At 40.6% G+C, this 20,302-nt stretch overlaps 1 protein-coding gene across 1 annotated transcript in view; it reads right to left on the reverse strand.

Moving 5' to 3' along the window:
- Positions 1 to 1,280: 1,280 nt before the first annotated feature.
- LOC124140156 (isoleucine--tRNA ligase, cytoplasmic-like) overlaps positions 1,281 to 20,302 on the reverse strand; it is a 40,403-nt gene continuing 21,381 nt past the window's right edge. The window contains exons 16-30 of the mRNA XM_048401621.1: positions 20,001 to 20,195; positions 18,906 to 18,992; positions 18,628 to 18,711; positions 18,120 to 18,264; positions 16,193 to 16,313; positions 14,886 to 15,055; positions 13,240 to 13,361; positions 12,525 to 12,627; positions 11,760 to 11,843; positions 9,953 to 10,243; positions 9,104 to 9,199; positions 7,683 to 7,844; positions 6,780 to 7,028; positions 5,323 to 5,610; positions 1,281 to 4,372 (exon numbers count right to left, since the gene is read on the reverse strand). Of these exons, the coding sequence (XP_048257578.1) occupies positions 4,235 to 4,372; positions 5,323 to 5,610; positions 6,780 to 7,028; positions 7,683 to 7,844; positions 9,104 to 9,199; positions 9,953 to 10,243; positions 11,760 to 11,843; positions 12,525 to 12,627; positions 13,240 to 13,361; positions 14,886 to 15,055; positions 16,193 to 16,313; positions 18,120 to 18,264; positions 18,628 to 18,711; positions 18,906 to 18,992; positions 20,001 to 20,195 (2,335 nt within the window). The 3' untranslated portion in view covers positions 1,281 to 4,234. The remainder of the gene's footprint in view (positions 4,373 to 5,322; positions 5,611 to 6,779; positions 7,029 to 7,682; positions 7,845 to 9,103; positions 9,200 to 9,952; positions 10,244 to 11,759; positions 11,844 to 12,524; positions 12,628 to 13,239; positions 13,362 to 14,885; positions 15,056 to 16,192; positions 16,314 to 18,119; positions 18,265 to 18,627; positions 18,712 to 18,905; positions 18,993 to 20,000; positions 20,196 to 20,302) is intronic.

Here is a 20,302-nt window from a genome sequence, read left to right on the forward strand (position 1 = left end):
TACGCCCAATGCAAAGCTACTTCCAATTCAACCAGATTCTGTACAGGAGACTCTAGTCAAGGCAGAGTCGCACAACATTGTTCTGAAGATGGCTGTCACTGTCTGGGTGAGATTTGGTCTGGCATTACCATCCATAAACTGAGGCCTTGTGGTGAGTGGGTGGTTTTCGAAATGGGGTTCCAGGGCATCTCAGATGTACTGATTACCTGTGATGTTGCATTGTGTGGCGACCGGTGTATAGTCGTATTCCTGTCTCCAAACCCTCAGTCGCCCATCCGTGACGGGGAGCAGAAACCTGCTTTCGTCCCACCAACGGCATTTCCCCCAGGTTCTCAGATAACAATTCTTGCAGCTCAAGCGGATCCTGGAGATTTTGTAGGACAGGTCTCTATTGGGTAGCCATTTGTCGTTTCACGACGGAACTCATTGCAAATGGCTATCCTGAGCATGGTCCTTCCATCACATGTTAATGTTCACTGGGGATCATAAAACACTGAAAGACTGCAGACTTTAATGCACCAAATATGATGCCTGAACATACTGTATTTTGGAGAATGTATTAGTGACATTAAAGGTGACATGTTATTATTCTTTATCTCAGGGGGTGTGTGATGGAAGCTAGTAGGTACTGTAAAACCATGGAATGTGTGCTGCAATCAGATTGTTTGAAAAACATGACTAAAATGGAATTCGAAGCTAGGAATCTCAAGGGACATGTTCCACAAATCGGTTTAAAACGATTGTATCTCCCATACTTTTAACATTTACTTTCGACAGTCATTGTCTTAATTTGTTTTATGTGAAAGAGCCTGTACTGTACACTGCACATGAATATTTTCCTGACAAATTATCTTCTTTTCTAAAAACAATTTTTATTAATGTGCCATTTGGCTTGGTCAAATATATAGCACATTCATTAAATATTAAGTTGGATCAATATTTATCAAAACAACATTGATCTAGTTGTTTTTTCCACATTCTGATAACCAAGCAAGGCATGTGACATCATAGCATTCAAGAGTGACATCATGTCTGTCTTGAGTCTATGTTCATGTAGCAAGAGAGTGTTTCAGAAAATGAAGTTTATTTCGATAACGTGTTTTCAGAAGTTTGTGTCTCTTAAATCGAGCTGGGGGAGCCATTCTGACCTGGAATCCCTTACGAAAGACAAACCAGTGGTTGATAATGTGAGCACCAACCCACAACAGTTCAGCAGGCAAATGGTTTCTACAGATCTCAACACAACTAGCTACTCCTTCAAAATCATAACACAACATATATTTTTTCAAATTTTTTATTACTTTCTTACAAAGAACCCATGAGGGGCTCAAAATTCAAACAGGACAACTCAAATCTATTGTTTTCTTATTGATGCATTACTGCACTGATTGTTTCACGATGTCTCTGTACAATATTTACGTGTGTACACTGTTTCTCCTACCTATAAATGAACATCTAAACAACCTATTGTCCAGAAATGTATCCGATCCTTTTAAACGCTGCAGTAAAAAACTTCCCACCTGCGTCTGGTTGACCTATAAATGATTGAGTGTTGGCCATGCAAACCAGTGGCTAATATTCAGAACAATGTGCTACTCTGTTGGGTATGATCACAGGGCAAGAATATATGATCCTAATTTAGTCACTTCTTTCAAAGAGCAATAGTGAGTGAGTGAGTGAGTGAGTTAAGTTTAACGCTGCTCTTAACAGTATTCCAGTAACCTTGCGGTGTGTCAGCTTAACGTGGGAGGAAAGCCCGAAGTGATAGAGGTCTCAGATGTTAACCACTACGGTGAAACCCGGGTATGGTGCTGACAAACCTAGAAATATAATCAGGGCGAACCGGGATTCGAACCCACAATCATAGGTTTCTGGCATGCCCAAGGGACGCAACTCTGCACAGTGAATCGCGGCGCCTTAGACGACTGGGCCACCTGTGCCCCCTTCAAAGAGCAATAGCTTGGGAGGGACCTAATTTATCCTAGATCTCTGCATGAAAATAATGCATCTGATTTAAACTTCCTTATGATGCAAATTATACAAAGATAGCAGGCTTTCCTGTCGGGTAAATTCTGAGGGAAAAAGTTGCTTCTTGACCTTTGGGAAAGAAATTTTATTTGAAATGACGACTTTTTGAGTAAAGTGATCTTTTCCACTATGAAATATTTAAATTCATTCAAATCGAAAAGCATTAAATGCATGTAATCTTTTCATTATCAGGGAATCAACATTCCAGTGTGGAGTGAGTGAATGTTGTTTTAAGCCACTGTCAATATCCCTGCAGTGTGACCTGATTGTGAAAAACAATCTGGGCCAGGCAGACCATCATCCCACACCAATCCATGCCATCAAGCCAGGGTAACACACAGCTTGTCCAACTGATTTGATTTCATTTGCCCCATGATGAGAACAGGATATGTGAGGCCTATTCTCAGCAAACACAATAAACAAGTGTTCTATTATCTACATATTCTATCACGCTTTTTTGAGAGTGACTTGTGAGGGAATTACAGTGACACATTTCGGTGATACCTTAACCTATAGTTCAGTGAAAAGTGATCTCAAGAAGTTCCAATTAAAATAGTGGCATAGTCTTTTTCTCAACCCAGTGATCCAATACCCTTCTCTCTATATGAATAGAGTGAAATGTGATCACAGAAATGTACCCTACCTACTATCATGTCCTATTTCATTGAAAAACTCAATGCATCAGCAATTATACCATCTTGTGTTCTCAGTATGACTTCAACTTTGCAAAAGCTTCTTTAAAAAAACTCCCTTATGTCTTTATTGCACAATATTTTACACGATACATTTTTGTCTTGTCCAGCGGTAGAAACTAACACTAGTCCACTAGTCCTTATAATGATAACACATAGCAAAACCCTTAATAACAACTAATTTTTACTAGTCCTTATGAAACCTTTACTACTGGGCAGTTTGGTAAGGACTACAGGACTAGTGCCAGTTTCTAACGCTGCTTGTCTAAGAATCCAGAGGGTCATTTTTAATAGACTTAAATTCCTGTGAAGTGAGTCAACAGCTGGCATCTAAGAGAAACAATAACCCATGTTACATAGCACTAAGATAACACATATTAATATGGCAAACAATAGAACTAGTGCTTTAAAACTCTATCGTATGAGTATAGTTATCCAATAAAGTAGACATTATTCTTAAGTAGACAATGTGAGCTGTAGTCTAATAATTACACTTCTAATTGTTCAAATCATTTGGAGGTAGTGGAGTGGTAAATACTTTCACCTGTCACAACAAAGGTCTGGGTTTGATTCCTCACTTGGGCCCAATTCTGGTGTCCTACCCTGATATTGCCAGAATATTGCTAAAATGACGTAAAACCCAACTCACTCACTCAAAACACTTTTCTTAAAGTTTACAGGATTTGATGGTTAACATTCAAAAAAATTGTTTTAAAAGCTTAATCTTTGGTAAAGAAATATTTTTAAATCTCAATACAAAGGGGTTACATTGCTCTCATTGTTTTGTACTATGAATGTTCTTAATCAGTCAATTGAGTTTACTTGTCTTTGAAGACTTTAGTCCTGTTCCAGAATAAATTCTCTTTATGTACAAAGCATATACAAACAAATACTTCCTATTAACATGATGAAGTTCAATAATACAATAACCACTATGAAAATTTGACATTTTATTTTCTGACAAACAATTTATTAAACCTAGAATAGATTTGGAAGTATCCACCAAATGAGTGATGAACGTTTACTGATCTAGATATTTGATAATTTTAACAACTGATAAACATAACCATTCACTGATTCAGATATACCTAAATCCTAACGTTTATACATCTTTTAATGAGAGTGAGGTTTTGTTTTATTTTCAGTGTTATTTCAGCAAAATGGTGGGCTCCCACTTCAAAAAGTAATTAACAGGACCGTGTAAGGAATCAAACCTGGTACTTCTATTTGACATGCGAGTGCCTTAACCACTATGCCATAATCCCCCAACATCTTTGTCATACTGTCCCAGAATAGAACACAAACATACCTCCATCATGGTGTAGAGTAATTTGTTTGTCTGACGCGCCAGTTCGTTGATTTAGGAATTAATCACATGAGCAATTAATCAAACTTCAAATTGTAAAGGGCGCAAATCAAAGATAGTAATTGTCTAAGTTATAATATCATAAATTAAATAACAAAATAAACAATTCCATCTGTCAGTATGTTGCTACACAGATTCCATGTCCACATTAACTGATGATGGCGTATAGCGTTTCACTGTGTAGACTCAGCACGTCTTTCACTGTTGCCGACGTTAACGCTCCCTTGTTGTCTCTTGTTTTGCTGACCGTCACAGTAGAACTGTTGACACCAAAAACAGCTCTAACCTGGAACCCAGAACAATATTTTCTGTACCCATAATAAACTTTGTCATCAGAGATGTTTTCCTACATAGAAATTCAGAAATAGCCACTTTTATAAAAAAAATACCATTTTCAGACAAAACCAGTATAGTTGGTTGGTTGGTTTGTTGTTTAACGCCGCACTCAGTAATATTACAGCTTTATGATGGCGGTCTGTAAATAATGGAGTCTGGACCAGACAATCCAGTGATTAATATCATGAGCATCGATCCATGCAATTGGAATCGATTACATGCTTCAACCAAGTCAGCGAGCCTTACCACCCGATCCCGTTAGTCACCTTTTACGACAAGCATAGTCACCTTTAAGGCAAGCATGGGTTGCTGAAGACCTATTCTATCCCGGAATCTTCACGGGTACAAAACCAGTATAATTAAAATCAGATCTGTTTCTCTGATACATCTGCATGAACATCTGACAACCCCTTCAAAGGATGTCGCAAAAACTGACGGCTAATTCTAAATGAAAGACATGTGGGTTCTTGAGACCATCAAATGTCAGCTTTCTAACGTGATTCAAGTTCATTTATTTACCACTACAAATTTTAATTTTTAAAATAGAATATCCACAGAGTACACAAATTTTTATTTGATGGTACTCATGTTTGGTTGTAGGTGCTATAGCAATCAGAAATTACAGGGTGTTTACAATATTCACAACATAATTGTGCAGCCTTTATTGTTAACATTCAGAACTAGCTGCTTCACTCACTTATATCTAAAATTTAGAAGCCTCAACGCTTATTGCCTCTTCACTGAAATGACCTCCTTTGGGGGCAATGTGAGACTTTCATGCAGAGAGGAATTGTATCTGTGTAAAATATGTGATTATATGGGGAATGAGACAGAACATAAGTATAGAAAAATGTAAGGATATATATTGATAATGAAAAGGATATGAACAAAGTAACTCACCTGGTCTACAAGTTGGTCTACAGAAAGGGTATCACCTCGAGGGTTCTCCAAGAGTAATGTCCCCTTCTCAGCCTTGCCTTTTGACCTGATGACCTCAACATTAGCAAAGTGACACACTGGTGTGGTGACCCCTGCTGGTGTTGGACCTGACTGATTGGATGAACCAGATATATAAAGTGTTCGTGTGGAGTAGTCGGCCATCTTGGAATCAGGTGAGAACTGTTTTGTGCGAGCAGCATCTTCGAACACCTTCACTGTCTGTCCCCGAACTCCAAACACCCTTTGTGCCTGTTGTGAAAAGTAGCAAAATGAAAGATTGCATCGATATTAAAACACTGCCATCAGAAACATTAAGCATTTTTGTTTATGGCTCTGAGCTAAAAGGATAAAAATAACTAAACAATTGTTGAAAATTATTTTATTTAATATCTCCTTATTTGATGGATGAGAAAAGTAAAAATATTTCGTTCCACTACAAAAATAATATTAGGGTTAATTACTGAGAGTGCACCCACTGCTAACAACTAAATTTCCCGACGGTATGGACTGTTGCTCATATTTTCAATCACTGACTTGTCTGGTACAGATGCAATTATGTACAGGCCAACGTCATGTAGCTGGAGTGAACTGACAACAAACAAACAACGAAACAAAGTGTTTCCTGGCATGGACGAGGTAAACCAGCAGTAGCTACACCATATTGCTATATATATATACATCCACTCCAAGTGGGCATTGTGACCAACCAACTCGCATTACAGTCACACTTCACCATATGCATCAGGATATATTCTCCAAACGAATCTATAGGTTTCACAAGTTTGGATACTTACACAAAGACAGAGATCATGAATTTGAAACATATTCTTGTAAACGTACACCAAAACATCTTATTTTATTTTATTTTATTTTATTACGCACACTGCTTACTTAATGCATATCAAACTTCACATTGATAGATGCAGAAATGACTGATGTCAAAAAATGATATTTCAATATGGCTGCCACGGGCAGCCATGTCTAATATCAAATCAGAACTGAGCACAATTCAGAGACACAACAGCTGGGATCCTTCATGCAAAGTTTCAGCTTCAAAGCCTTTGTAGTTTCAGAGATGTCGAAAATGTAAAAGTTAATGGCTGACAGATGACAGACAACTCCCCACAAAATTAGCTCACTGACTCACAGCCAGGTGAGGGGAAAATTAAATCTTGACCAGGGATGAGCAACGTTCCATCCCATCAAGTTGAACATATTTGTAAGACATTGGACTCAGAACTCATACAATTAAAAACATTAGTTAAACTACCATTAGCCCAAATCCCTTTTCAGTGATGATATAGTCTGATGAGCCTCTAAATGAATCCACTCAAATAAGTCAAATTAAATCACACAACTAATTTTGATCAGCAAATAACCCTCACGTGAAATCAAACAATTTCCAAATACAAGCCTACCTCAGCTGCCAAGTCTTTTGCTGCCAGTGGGAAGCTCCCGACAGGGTTCTCCAACAGTAATGTGCCTTGTCTGCCAGTGAAACCCTCTTGGGCAACAGCTCCTAACAGGGTCAGGTTTAGAAACCTACAATTAGGCTTCACACCATTCTTGACAGGAGCCGGAGCAAGATGTGATGTTGTGGAGCTTGAAGGAGCTCCTGATGCAGTGCCTCGTCTTACGATGGCTAGTTCTATCTTGTCAGACTTGATCTGGAATGAACAGAGGAACAGTATGTAACCAACCAAATGATACCGGATGTAAAATAGTGCTCCCATACTCTAAAAAGTGTCACTGCACTGTAGTACGTCAAATTCACCTTCAGAAGAGGGACTTGGATTAGTTGTTGATATCTAGCTGATGAACCAGAGAAATTCCTGCTCAGTCCATAAAAGTAGAAATTGGGATGATGGTCATTAAAGTTTTGGAATTCACTGACTGGAATCGCCATTAGCATGGATTGAAACACCAACAATTATAGAAGAAGCCTCAGAAATCCCTAACAGACAGGCCAAGGTAAATCCCCTATTTGGATAACAAGTGTACCGGTGTTCAAAATTAAGCATGAAATTTGCCCTAACTCTAGTAACAAATAACGAAAGAGGGTTCCTTACACTCAATTGCTACATGGGCGGATCCAGAGATGGGGGGGGGGGGGGGGGGTCCAGTTGTCCGCCCCCCACCGCCCCCTTAAAAACCAAATGTAGTATGTTGAGGCAGAAAAATTGACAGAGAGAATTTTGACATTTTGGACCCCTTCCTTTTAAAAATGCTGGATCCGCCCTTGAGCTTGAGTGGCAAACCTGAAATTTCAGACACTTTGAGACGCTGTTTAATAACATAATGGGTGACTGCTAGGCCCTTACCTCCGAGCTCTCCTTGATGAGTTGCTCCCCCTGGGCAGGGTAGACAGCCAGGGGCTGCTTGATGGTGGAGAAGATGAAGTCGGAGAACTCGCTGATGATACGAGTCAAGTTTGACGAGGCCTGGTAGAACACGGTGATCTCATCTTGGGGAGCCAGATTTGCCTGAAGAGCAGTATGAGATCATTCAACACTAGATTATCTTACATACATAGTAGTGTGTGACAGTGAGAAGGCTTGTTGTTTTTTCTTGTTTGTTTGGTGTTTTAAGGCAGACTTAACAATATTTCAGCTTTATGATGGCGGCCTGTGGGGCCTGTAAATAATCAAGACTTGCAAGAATGATCCACTGATCCACTAAGTCACCTCTTAAACCAGCATATTAGGAACCTATTCTAGCCCGGGATACCCATGGGGAGAGAGTGACAGTGAGATTGTGAGGAGTGAGACTGTGAGAGGAGGCTGTGGGTGAGGAAGTGTAAGTAACATTGTAAGTAAAAAAGTGTAAGTAACATTGTAAGTAAGAAAGCGTAAGTAAGATTGCTAGTAAGAAAGCGTAAGTATGATTGCATGTAAAAAAGCATAAGTAATAAAGTGTAAGTAAGACAGTAAGTAAGAAAGCTTAAGTAATAAATCATAAGTAAGATTGTAAGTAAAAAAGTATAAATAAGATTGTAAGTAAGAAAGCGTAAGTAAGATTGCAATTAAGAAAGTGTAAGTAAGATTGCAAGTGAGTGAGTGAGTGAGTGAGTGAGTGAGAGTATGGTTTTACGCCGCTTTTAGCAATATTCCAGCAATATCACGGCAGGGGACACCAGAAATGGACTTCACACATTGTACCCCTTCACACATTGTACCTGGGAATCTAACCTGGGTCTTCGGCGTGGCGTGCGAACGCTTTAACCACTAGGTTACCCGACCGCCCTGATTGCAAGTGAGAAAGTGTAGGTAAGATTGCAAGTAAGAAAGTGTAAGTAAGATTGCAAGTAAGAAAGCATAAGTAATAAAGCGTAAGTAAGATTGTACGTAAGGAAGTGTAAATAAGACAGTAAGTAAGAAAGTGTATGTAAGATTGTAAGTAAGAAAGTGTAAGTAATAAAGCGTAAGTAAGATTGTATGTAAGGAAGCGTAACTAAGACAGTAAGCAAGAAAGCGAAGTAACATTGTCAGTAACAAAGCGTATTTAAGGTTGTAAGTAAGAAAGCATAAGAAAAATTGCCAGTAAGAAAGCATAAGTAGTATTGCATGAAAGAAAGCGTAAGTAAGGTTGTAAGTTAGAGAGTGTAAATAACTACTGTAATTAAGAGAGAGTAAGTAAGATTGTAAGTAAGTGGGCATAAGATTGTTATAAAGTGCTCAAAAGTAAATAGCGTGAACAATTGAGAGTGAAAGTTAGTTATTGAGAGAATGGTTTGAGGTTTCACCTTCTTCCTGAGTTTCTGTATACGGTTGATGACTTCTCTGGCCACCCCCTCATCCAACATGGACTGGTCTGGACTCACGTCCAGCAACACTAGGAGCTGAAACATGAAGCAACATCAGCATCAACATCAGCATCAACATCAGCATCAAAAATGCATAGAACAGAATTTCAGGATGTCCGAACTCAGGCTGGTACTACATGTCTACCACTTTGGCTGAAATATTTTTCGGGTATTGTATTGACCAACCATGCAAGGATCAAAGAGTAAACTTGGGGTCCAAACCCACAATCAGGAAATCCTGACAGGACCAAGGCAGGTAATTCTACAAAGCAAACTCCAGTATCTTAGATGATTGTGGCATCTAGACCCATCCACACAGTCACTCACACCCAAAACACCATGTTGTCCACAATCAAAGTGCATCCAGTCTTACGCATTTTGAGTACTCATTGTTAGATGAATGAGTGAGTATGGTTTTACGCCGCTTTTAGCAATATTCCAGCAACATCATGGCAGGAGACACCAGAAATGGGCTTCACACATTTTACCCATCTGGGAAATCGAACCCAGGTCTTAGGCGTGACGAGCAAACGTTTTAACCACTGGGCTACCCAACCGCCCCCGCATTGTTAGATACTTGAACAGAATATGTTCTTCAAAGAACATAAACTATCTATAGAAAATATTATTCTAAAATAGGACGGACATACAGCAAGTAAAATAACAAACAGACAACACCATGACTTGCATGAACATGGTCAATTAAGTTTTCGTAGAGTTATCTCCCTTTAAGTAACAAACAAAAACAGTTGCCAGTACTGCAGAATATTGTCATGGAAACCAACTCACCTCTCCTTCTGAATGAGCTTCATACTGTTCACTCTTGCCAGCCACTTTATCCTCGACACTGTACATTATTCTCAGATCTTCTCGTGCCAGGACATGTCCTCCCACAGTTATCTCCCCTGATTTCTGGAACGCTACAAGCTGTGCATCTGTCAGCTGTTGGATATCCTTCATAACGTTCTTGAAGTCTCCCTTGAGTCTGGCGCCGAGGACTCGGTGATCAGGCTCGGCCTTCAGACGGACGCCATACTTCTCCTTGTTGGTTGTGGTGGTCAGGTACCGTACATTCAACTCCTGGATGATATTGACAGATGGCAGATTGAAAACAAGGTAAGTTTATCTCTTAAATCAATGCAGAGCTAAGTTACCTTTAGATATAACCTCGCTAATTTGAATTTGGAACCGAACTTGCAGCAGGAGGTTTCAAATGTTAAATTTAGCGCAGTTAAATATACAGGTAACCTAGCTCGACATCAAAAACACAGTAGGCTTATCTCCATTCTACCATGACTAAATAAAACGCATACTCTTTGGTGTTAGGTAATACATTGAGTGAAGCCGTATGGAGTATATATATATACTCACCACAAAAAGAAACGTGAACCATAGAAACATATAGAGAAGTATATACGTTAAGAAGAGATGTTACCAAGGTGTACAATTAATGACAAAACTAACACTCAGAGTGTCTTTTTCTTATCAGATATGCTGCACATGATTTCCAAAACTTTACATGCTAATCCTGCACAAGACAAATGGTGCATCTCGAGTCATGGATCTTTGACGTCCCATGATGGTTTCATGAGCGTCTGTTCACACAACATAATGTTCATTTGTGGTCATTTGACCAACAAATATGCAGTTCACGTTTCTTTTGTTGGTGACTATACATACACACGAAGAAAATTGTTATTCAGTTGTGTATGCTCTGGTTATCTTAGATTTCTTCAGTTTTCTACACTTACCACAAAACAAAGATATCAAACAATCTGACAAGGAGTGTCACAGCAGGGATTCAGAGGTAACACAATGTATTGAACTTTGGTTGAACTTTCATCAGGTTAATATGTGATATTTAATCATGTGACGTGATATTTGTTTGTCTTTGAAACAGAAAAACTACATAATTCTGCAAGATCTTTAGTGAAAATTAGGATTATAAGTCTACAAATTTTGTCAATAATCTTATATGCTGTTGTGTCCTGGCAAATGTTGAAAAAATATGTTGTTTCAGAGCTAATTAATCAGATGGATGTTTAACAATGTATGCAGAATCTTCCACATCTACATCAGTTTGTGTGTAGCTCTACACCACTGTCAGCCTGTACACGCTTGAATCCGGGACAGACAAACCAGTGGTTGATATTATGAGCCATCAGGATGATGACACACTTCGAGTGAGTGAGTGAGTGAGTGAGTTGGGTTTAGCGCAGCTTTTGACAGTATTCCAGTTATATCACGGCGTGTCAGCTTAATATGGGAGGAAAGCCCGAAGTGATCCAGGTCAGACGTTTACCACTTGGGTGAAACCAACGAGCACGGGTATGGTGCTGACAAACTTAGAAACATAATCGGAGCGAACCGGGTTTCGAACCCACAATCATAGGTTTCTGGCGTGCCCAAGGGACGCAACTCTGCACAGCGAATCGCAGCTCCTTAAACGATTGGGCCACCCGTGCCCCAGACACACATTCTACCAAGTCATCAACTGTGACAACTGATCCATTGAGTTGCCTCTGAAGACAAGATAAGGCTACAGGGAACCCATTCTAACACAGGTCCTCATGGAGAATAGTGTACATAATCTCACCTGTACGATGTATTTCTCCAAGGACCTGATGTCCTCCAGGGCACTGGGGTCTTGATGGATGGCAACCACTTCCTTCAGTGGGTACTGTAGCAGACAAAAACACTTGATCAATCAGATCAAATCATCCATAGAACATTTAATCCTGACAATCTAAGTGAGTGAGTGAGTTGGGTTTAACGCCGCTTTTAACATTATTCCAGTTACATCACGGCGTGTCAGCTTAATGTGGGAGGAAAGCCCAAAGTCATGCAGGTCCCAGACTTTTACCACTTTGGTGAAACCCACGAGCATGGGTATCGTGCTGACAAACCTTGAAACATAATCAGGGCGAACCGGGATATCAGTGAGTGAGTGAGTGAGTGAGTATGGTTTTACGCCGCTTTTAGCAATATTCCAGCAATATCATGGCGGGGGGACACCCGGAATGGGCTTCACACATTGTACCCATGTAGGGAATCGAACCCGGGTCTTTGGCGTGACGGGCGAACGCTTTAACCACTAGGCTACCTGACCACCCTGGCAATCTAAGAACAAACCTGTGCAAAGCCATGTAGCCATGACTACAGTGTGAGTGAATGTTGTTTTATGTCACAATCAGCAATCAGGTCGCAACTACATCACACAATCCTATGTTTGAGTACTGAGGCCTATTCAAAAACTAGATACTGAAAGATTGATTTCTCTTCCTTCTGGAAATTCTTTTGCATGTGGCCCTGACCCACTCCCCTGGCCAAACAAGTAGACCTGCACAAACTAACACCTCACCTTCACTGGCATAGTCTTCCTGTCTCGGATGACTCGGCCCAGCTCAATGACAGTCTGCATGCTGGAGACAGCATTCTCAATCTTTGTGTCTATCAGTATGGCCCTGTTAACATGACAGAAGACATGTATTCAGCACCATGCAGCAGCCCAGACAGACCTATATATGGCAGTGTGTAAACCACAACCAAGGGGTAACTTTACTCAGGGTCAAACAGGCAGTGATATGGTCTGGGGAACAGAATTTCGGCAAACGGTCTAGCAGCTATATATATGTGTCTATGATCAGCAAACTAACTGCTATTACAATGCTAACTGTGTGCCAACAATCTGTCAATGTAAAAAGTCTGTCAACAATCAGCAAACCGTCTACAGTCAGTCTGTGAAACATGTGCCAACAAATTGGCAATAATCTGCAACATTCCTCCAAAGATATGCAAAATACCTGCCACCAGTCAGTAACCAGTTTAGTCACAATCTGTCTGCAGAGAGAGAAAATTATAAACAGTCTGCAAACAGTCTCCCTGTCTGTCAGCTTTGCCTGTCTGCCAACTGTCTGTCTACTGTCTGCCAACAGTCTGTCTTTCAGTACGTCTGCCTGTTTGGCAACTGTCTGAGAACTGTCTGTCAACTGTCTGAGAACTGTCTGTCAACTGTCTGTGAACAATCTGCCTGTTTGCCAACTGTCTGTCTGTCTGCCAACTGTCTGCCAACTGACCTGGGTTGAGGCAGCATGAGGAAGTGGACACTCCGGGTGTCCTCCTTGCTGGTGGGAGACTGCGGCTGGTAGCGGCGGAGATTCTGGTACATCAGCTCAGTCAGGAACGGTGTGAACGGTGCCTGCAAGGGAGACAATCTAGCATCTGTACCAACTGTTAACAACTTGTTGCAGACTACACTGGAACCCATGTTCTCCTGAGTATTTCAGATGAGGGACAAATCATTATTGTTGCAGCTTTATCTTGTTGTCTTACAACAAGATCAACAAACAAACAGACAGTGTCAGAGAAAAAAGTTTAACAAATATGGTTTTACATTGGTTTATTTGATTGTTTGTTGTTTAATGCCGCACTCAGCAATATTCCAGCTATATGACGGCAGTCTGTAAATAATCAAATCTGGACCAGACAATCCAGTGATTGACATCATGAGCATCGATCCACGCAATTGGGATCGATGACATGTATCAACCAAGTCAGCGAGCCTGACCACCCAATCCTGTTAATCGACTCTTACGACAAGCATAGTCGCCTTTTACTGCAAGACCTATTCTACCACAGATCTTCACAGAAGTAGTATAGGTAATGGGGGTTCTGGACCACTTCCACTGGAGCCGGATTCATATACCTATACTGCTACTACAGTCGGCATTTTTTATGCCAAAATGATTATGCGATTCAATGATAGTCATGAGATTAAGTTAAATTTGGTCTAGCTCACCAATAACTGGGGCCAATCATTGCTTTAGATGAGCCTAAATGGTAATAAAAATATTCTTCATTATTTTTATCGATAAAGCGATATTCAACATTTTTATTAAGTTCTTCGTTCATTTTACTAGGAGACCAGACTATATAACTACACTCTTCTTGTAAATTGATAAGAAACAATTGATAACCGTATTTGGTTGGTTTGACATCACTGATATAATAAAAACCTTGTGGTAATTCTCTCCATTTAATAGCTTTTTCGATCTCCATTATTATATATATGTATGTAAGCCAGCCTGATGAACTTCATTCGTTGTAAAAATATCAAACTTCTTCCTCGGTATATAACGCGGTGCCGGTAAATATATTTGCCACATCGCTTGTTTCTTTAACCAATCCTTGGCCACATCTTTAGATACCTTAGCCGCGGTGGCTAATTTTTTTATTGCTCCTATACCTTTCCAATATCCTCATGGGCTATAGTAAATTTTATTCATTATTAATTAATATTGATATTTCTTTTAAAACGACTTTCGTTGAATCGCATCATCATTTTTATACTAATACAAGCAATGATTGGCCCCAGGTATTGGTGAGCTAGACCAAATTTAACTTAATCTCATGACTATCATTGAATCGCATAATCATTTTGGCATAAAAAATGCCACCTGTAGTAGCAGTATAGGTATATGAATCCAGCTCCAGTGGAAGTGGTCCAGAACCCCCATTACCTATACTACTACAGGTTTTTTACACTGGTAGAAGAATGGGTCTTACACATTGTACCCATTAGCAAACACTTCATCCGCTAGGCTTTACCATTCCAGAGAAGGCATTTAGTGTGCAACTTGCATGTGACCTGTTGAAACCTAGCCAGTCACAAGTAACTGAAGAAACTATATTAATTAACATTTGAAGCATCAGAGTCACTTACCATGACTTTAGTCATGGAAAAGAGGACACTGTAGAAGGAGTCCAAGGCCTGGCGACAGTCGTCCACGCCGCCATCACCCTTCAGCCGCTTTCGGTTCATCCTCACGTACCAGTTTGTCAGCTGGTCAACAAACCGGATCAGGCGTGGCGTCACCGTGTACAGGTGGTACACTGCAACATGAGCAGATACTCAGGGCTAACCAGGGGATACTTGAGACATGACGAGGAGATACAGGTGGCATGACGAGGAGACACTCGGGGCATGACGAGGAGATATTCGGGGCATGACAAGGAGGTATTCAGGGCATGACGAGATACTTGGGGCATAATGAGGTATTCAGGGCATGATGATGAGATACTTGGGGCATAATGAGGAGGTATTCAGGGCATGACGAGGAGATACTTGGGGCATGACAAAGAAATACTCAAGGCTAACCGGGGATACTTGAGACATGACGAGGAGATACTGGTGGCATGACGAGGAGACACTTCTTGGGGCATGATGAGGAGGTATTCAGGGCATGACGAGGAGATACTTGGGGCATGACAAAGAAATACTCAAGGCTAACCAGGGGTTACTGGAGACATGACGAGGAGATACTGGTGGCATGACGAGGAAACACTCGGGGCATGACGAGGAGATGTTCGGGGCATGACAAGGAGGTATTCAGGGCATGACGAGATACTTGGGGCATAATGAGGTATTCAGGGCATGATGAGGAGATACTTGGGGCATAATGAGGAGATATTCAGGGCATGACAAGGAGATACTTGGGGCATGACAAAGAAATACTCAAGGCTAACCGGGGATACTCGGGGCATGATGAGGAGATACTTGGGGCATAATGAGGAGGTATTCAGGGCATGACGAGGAGATATTCAGGGCATGACAAAGAAATACTCAGGGCTAACCAGGGGATACTTGAGACATGACGAGGAGATACTGGTGGCATGGTAGGGAGATACGATGAGATATAAGGGGCATGACATGGGTATACTTGAGACACTCTCTGGTCTAGCTAGCATTTAATATGTATATGGATTTATATTCTCAAATGAAGAATAAACTTCAGGCTGAAAAGATTTCCGGTGTGTGATATGCATCTTAGCAATAGGATACACAATTTGCTTACTTCTAAAATGACATTCATTTGTTTCATTTATCTTAACTTGTTTCTCTGTTTTATTATTATTCTTTTCCTCTTGCAGATTTTCTGCAGAATTGTACACACAAGGACATAAACCATTACGTCCAAGTTAAGTTCCGAAACGCTTTCTGAAAGTTTCCCTCTGAAGGGGTTGACTCACAAGCCATCTCCTTCCTGACGAATGTGATGAGGGACTGTGTGAAGGAGAGGATCCATCGGTCCATGTAGTTCTCCGACACCTTCACCGTGTCCTCGTTGTACACGTACGTCACACCCTCCTCCTGAAACATGCAATATCAGGTCATACAAACACAGGAACATGTGACCTGACAAGACAACCTGTAACACAAGAACATGTGACCTGACAAGACAACCTGTAACACAAGAACATGTGACCTGACAAGACAACCTGTAACACAAGAACATGTGACCTGACAAGAGAACCTGTAACACAAGAACATGTGACCTGACAAGAGAACCTGTAACACAAGAACATGTGACCTGACAAGACAACCTGTAACACAAGAACATGTGACCTGACAAGAGAACCTGTAACACAAGAACATGTGACCTGACAAGAGAACCTGTCACACAAGAACATGTGACCTGACAAGACAACCTGTAACACAGGAACATGTGACCTGACAAGAGAACCTGTAACACAAGAACATGTGACCTGACAAGACAACCTGTAACACAAGAACATGTGACCTGACAAGACAACCTGTAACACAAGAACATGTGACCTGACAAGAGAACCTGTAACACAAGAACATGTGACCTGACAAGAGAACCTGTCACACAAGAACATGTGACCTGACAAGAGAACCTGTAACACAAGAACATGTGACCTGACAAGAGAACCTGTAACACAAGAACATGTGACCTGACAAGAGAACCTGTAACACAAGAACATGTGACCTGACAAGACAACCTGTAACACAAGAACATGTGACCTGACAAGAGAACCTGTAACACAAGAACATGTGACCTGACAAGAGAACCTGTAACACAAGAACATGTGACCTGACAAGACAACCTGTAACACAAGAACATGTGACCTGACAAGAGAACCTGTAACACAAGAACATGTGACCTGACAAGACAACCTGTAACACAAGAACATGTGACCTGACAAGAGAACCTGTAACACAAGAACATGTGACCTTACAAGAGAACCTGTAACACAAGAACATGTGACCTTACAAGAGAACCTGTAACACAAGAACATGTGACCTTACAAGAGAACCTTAACACAAGAACATGTGAGCCTTTACAGCACAAGAACTTTTAACATGTGAACCTATATTGATTGATCTATTACACCAATATGAAGAGTGTTTAACATGTGATAACACAGTGTGACAGTTGAATGTCAAAGAGAGGACGAAAGTGACCCAGCTTCTACATATTTGAAAACTTTTGCAAGACCAATGAGCACAAGCGCAGTGGATCATAATGACCCAGAATTCTCATCCATTATTTTGAAAATTATCTCAAACACGAAATCACAAGAAATATCTACATCCCATTGTATATATCAGGTTCACATAAGCACAATGCCAAACGTCAACCTTTAAAAGTCAGATATTTTACTGACTCCATTGCTCTCTATAGATCTCGACACCTCAAGCTCTATAGGAGCTCACACTGGGTGAAAACTGAGCAAACTCTTATCACGAAAATCACCAAAATGTCAAAATGAAGGCTGGGCTGGTTTTGAACCAATCACATACCAGCATTCTTAAATAATTCAGCTTTACTGCTTCACCAACTCAGTCCTCTCCAACAATTTACAAATTTATTCCAGATTGTACACACTTTTGGGTGTAGATACGACAGGGAGTAAAAGAACCACAACACAGTATGGTCATTATTAGTCTCCATTCGGAACTACCTGTTTACATTCCTTTTCATTCACCTATACCAAGATCTTAGAATGCTGATTGGCAGGATAGAGAGTTCACGTTACATGCATTCCTATGGACACTTTGACTGACGTTAATGGACAAGGGTATCAAATCTAGCAAAAGATCTGATTTTAAGAGATTAAGAAAAAGTTTTTCAATTGAAGAAACAAGCCATACCCTCTCCAGCCGGTCTATGTTCTGCATGAGGAATCGGTAGGCATTGTACCAGGGCAGGAAGACATCCTTGAGGACATCCCTCACACCAGCCTCCTTGAAGCGCAGGTTCTCGGCCCTCACAGACGGGGAGTTGATCAGGTACAGTCTGAAATAATTGTAATGCCAAGTCACGTGATTTTGTATCCATCAGTGTCAAGAACCCACTCCAATGTAGACCAGTTTGTGTGATCAGAATTAATTAACCTGCCTGATTTATCTAATGGCATTAGTAGTTTGTTACAAATAAAAAACAACTTTAATCAATAATATAAACAAGTAAAACCCTCCCATCCCAGACTCTTTTAAATCCGACTACTTTTATAATATGTGACTAGGAGCCATTCTACAAAGACATCTTAGTGCTACTTCAAGTGTAATACTCATTGCACCAAGATCGCCTTGTTGAAAGAGCCCTTGTTTTGAAAATTGTTACTTTGCCAACCACGACACATCCATCAGTTCAACCGACCTGAGTGCATCTGCACCAAACTTGTTGACGATCTCTACGGGGTCGGGGTAGTTCTTCTTCCTCTTGCTCATCTTCTGTCCATCTCTGTGATATAGACATCATGGTTATAAAAACACAATTCAAACTTTATAATTCGTCACTGTAAAAACACTAGTAGCTGAAAGACCAGCCTTCGAAATTCATGCTGGTTCAGTGGCCCCAGACTACTAAATTGTGCTATGGACAACAAAGATTCCAGTTTACTTGCCATTTGAGGTGTTGATAATTTTACAACTTACTCTGCCAGAACCAGTCCGTTGACAACCAGGTTCTTGAAGGGCGGCTTCCCAAACAGCAGTGTGGACAGTACCAGCAGTGTGTAGAACCTGGGGCAGAATACTACAGTCTTCATACAGAACACTACAGTCTTCGTACAGAACACTACAGTCTTCATACAGAACACTACAGTCTTCATATCATACAGAACACTACAGTCTTCATACACAACACTACAGTCTTCACACGGAACACTACACTCTTCATACAGAACACTAGTCTTCATACAGAACACTACAGTCTTCATACAGAACACTACAGTCTTCATACGGAACACTACAGTCTTCATACGGAACACTACAGTCTTCAACGGAACACTACAGTCTTCATACACAACACTAGTCTTCGTACACAACACTACAGTCTTCATACAGAACACTACAGTCTTCATACAGAACACTAGTCTTCATACAGAACACTACAGTCTTCATAAAGAATACTACAATCTTCATACACAACACTACAGTCCTTATACACAACACTACAGTCTTCATACACAACACTACAGTCTTCATACAGAACACTACAGTCTTCATACAGAACACTACAGTCTTCATACAGAACACTAGTCTTCATACAGAACACTACAGTCCTCATACAGAACACTACTATTCATACAGAGCACTAAAGTCTTCATACACAACACTAGTCTTCATACAGATCAATAGAACCTGAATGGTTCATACAGAACTTGAGCCACCAAATCAAAGGCCTTTTCAACATGTTTAACAGCTTCAAAGAAATTTTCACACTTTACATGGTGAAAAGTAAGATTCAATTCTTTCTACCCAAGGGCAAGGGCGTTTCAAGACATTCAAGATTAACAATTTAACAAGACTGCCAAATTCAAGGCCTTTTCAAGGCCAGATTGCCAAATTCAAGGCCTTTTCAATGCCAGATTGCCAAATTCAAGGGGTCTTGTCAAAACAAAACTGCCAATTTCAAGGCCTGTTCAAAGCCAGATCGCCAAATTCAAGGCCTTTTCAAGGCCAGATTGCCAAGTTCAAGGCCTATGAAAGGGTATTAGATTTCTGATCAGGGTGCAATATCTAACCTACCATCCACGGGTCTGGTCCACTCCCTCTGCGATGAAGTCAGCAGGGAAGCTCTCTTCAAACTCCTTCTTGTGTTCGAATGGGAAGTGAGCTTGTGCATAGGGCATGCTGCCACTCTCAAACCAGCAGTCAAACACCTCACTGACGCGACGCAACACTCCCTTACCCATCTTGGAGGGAATGGTCACCTTATCAACACTGAAATAATAATAATAATAATAATAATAATAGTGAGTGAGTGAGTGAGTGAGTGAGTGAGTGAGTGAGTGAGTGAGTGAGTGAGTGAGTGAGTGAGTGAGTGAGTG

The sequence above is a fragment of the Haliotis rufescens genome, unplaced genomic scaffold, assembly GCF_023055435.1.
Source record: "Haliotis rufescens isolate VD_foot unplaced genomic scaffold, xgHalRufe1.0.p SCAF_23, whole genome shotgun sequence".
Classification (NCBI taxonomy): domain Eukaryota; kingdom Metazoa; phylum Mollusca; class Gastropoda; order Lepetellida; family Haliotidae; genus Haliotis; species Haliotis rufescens.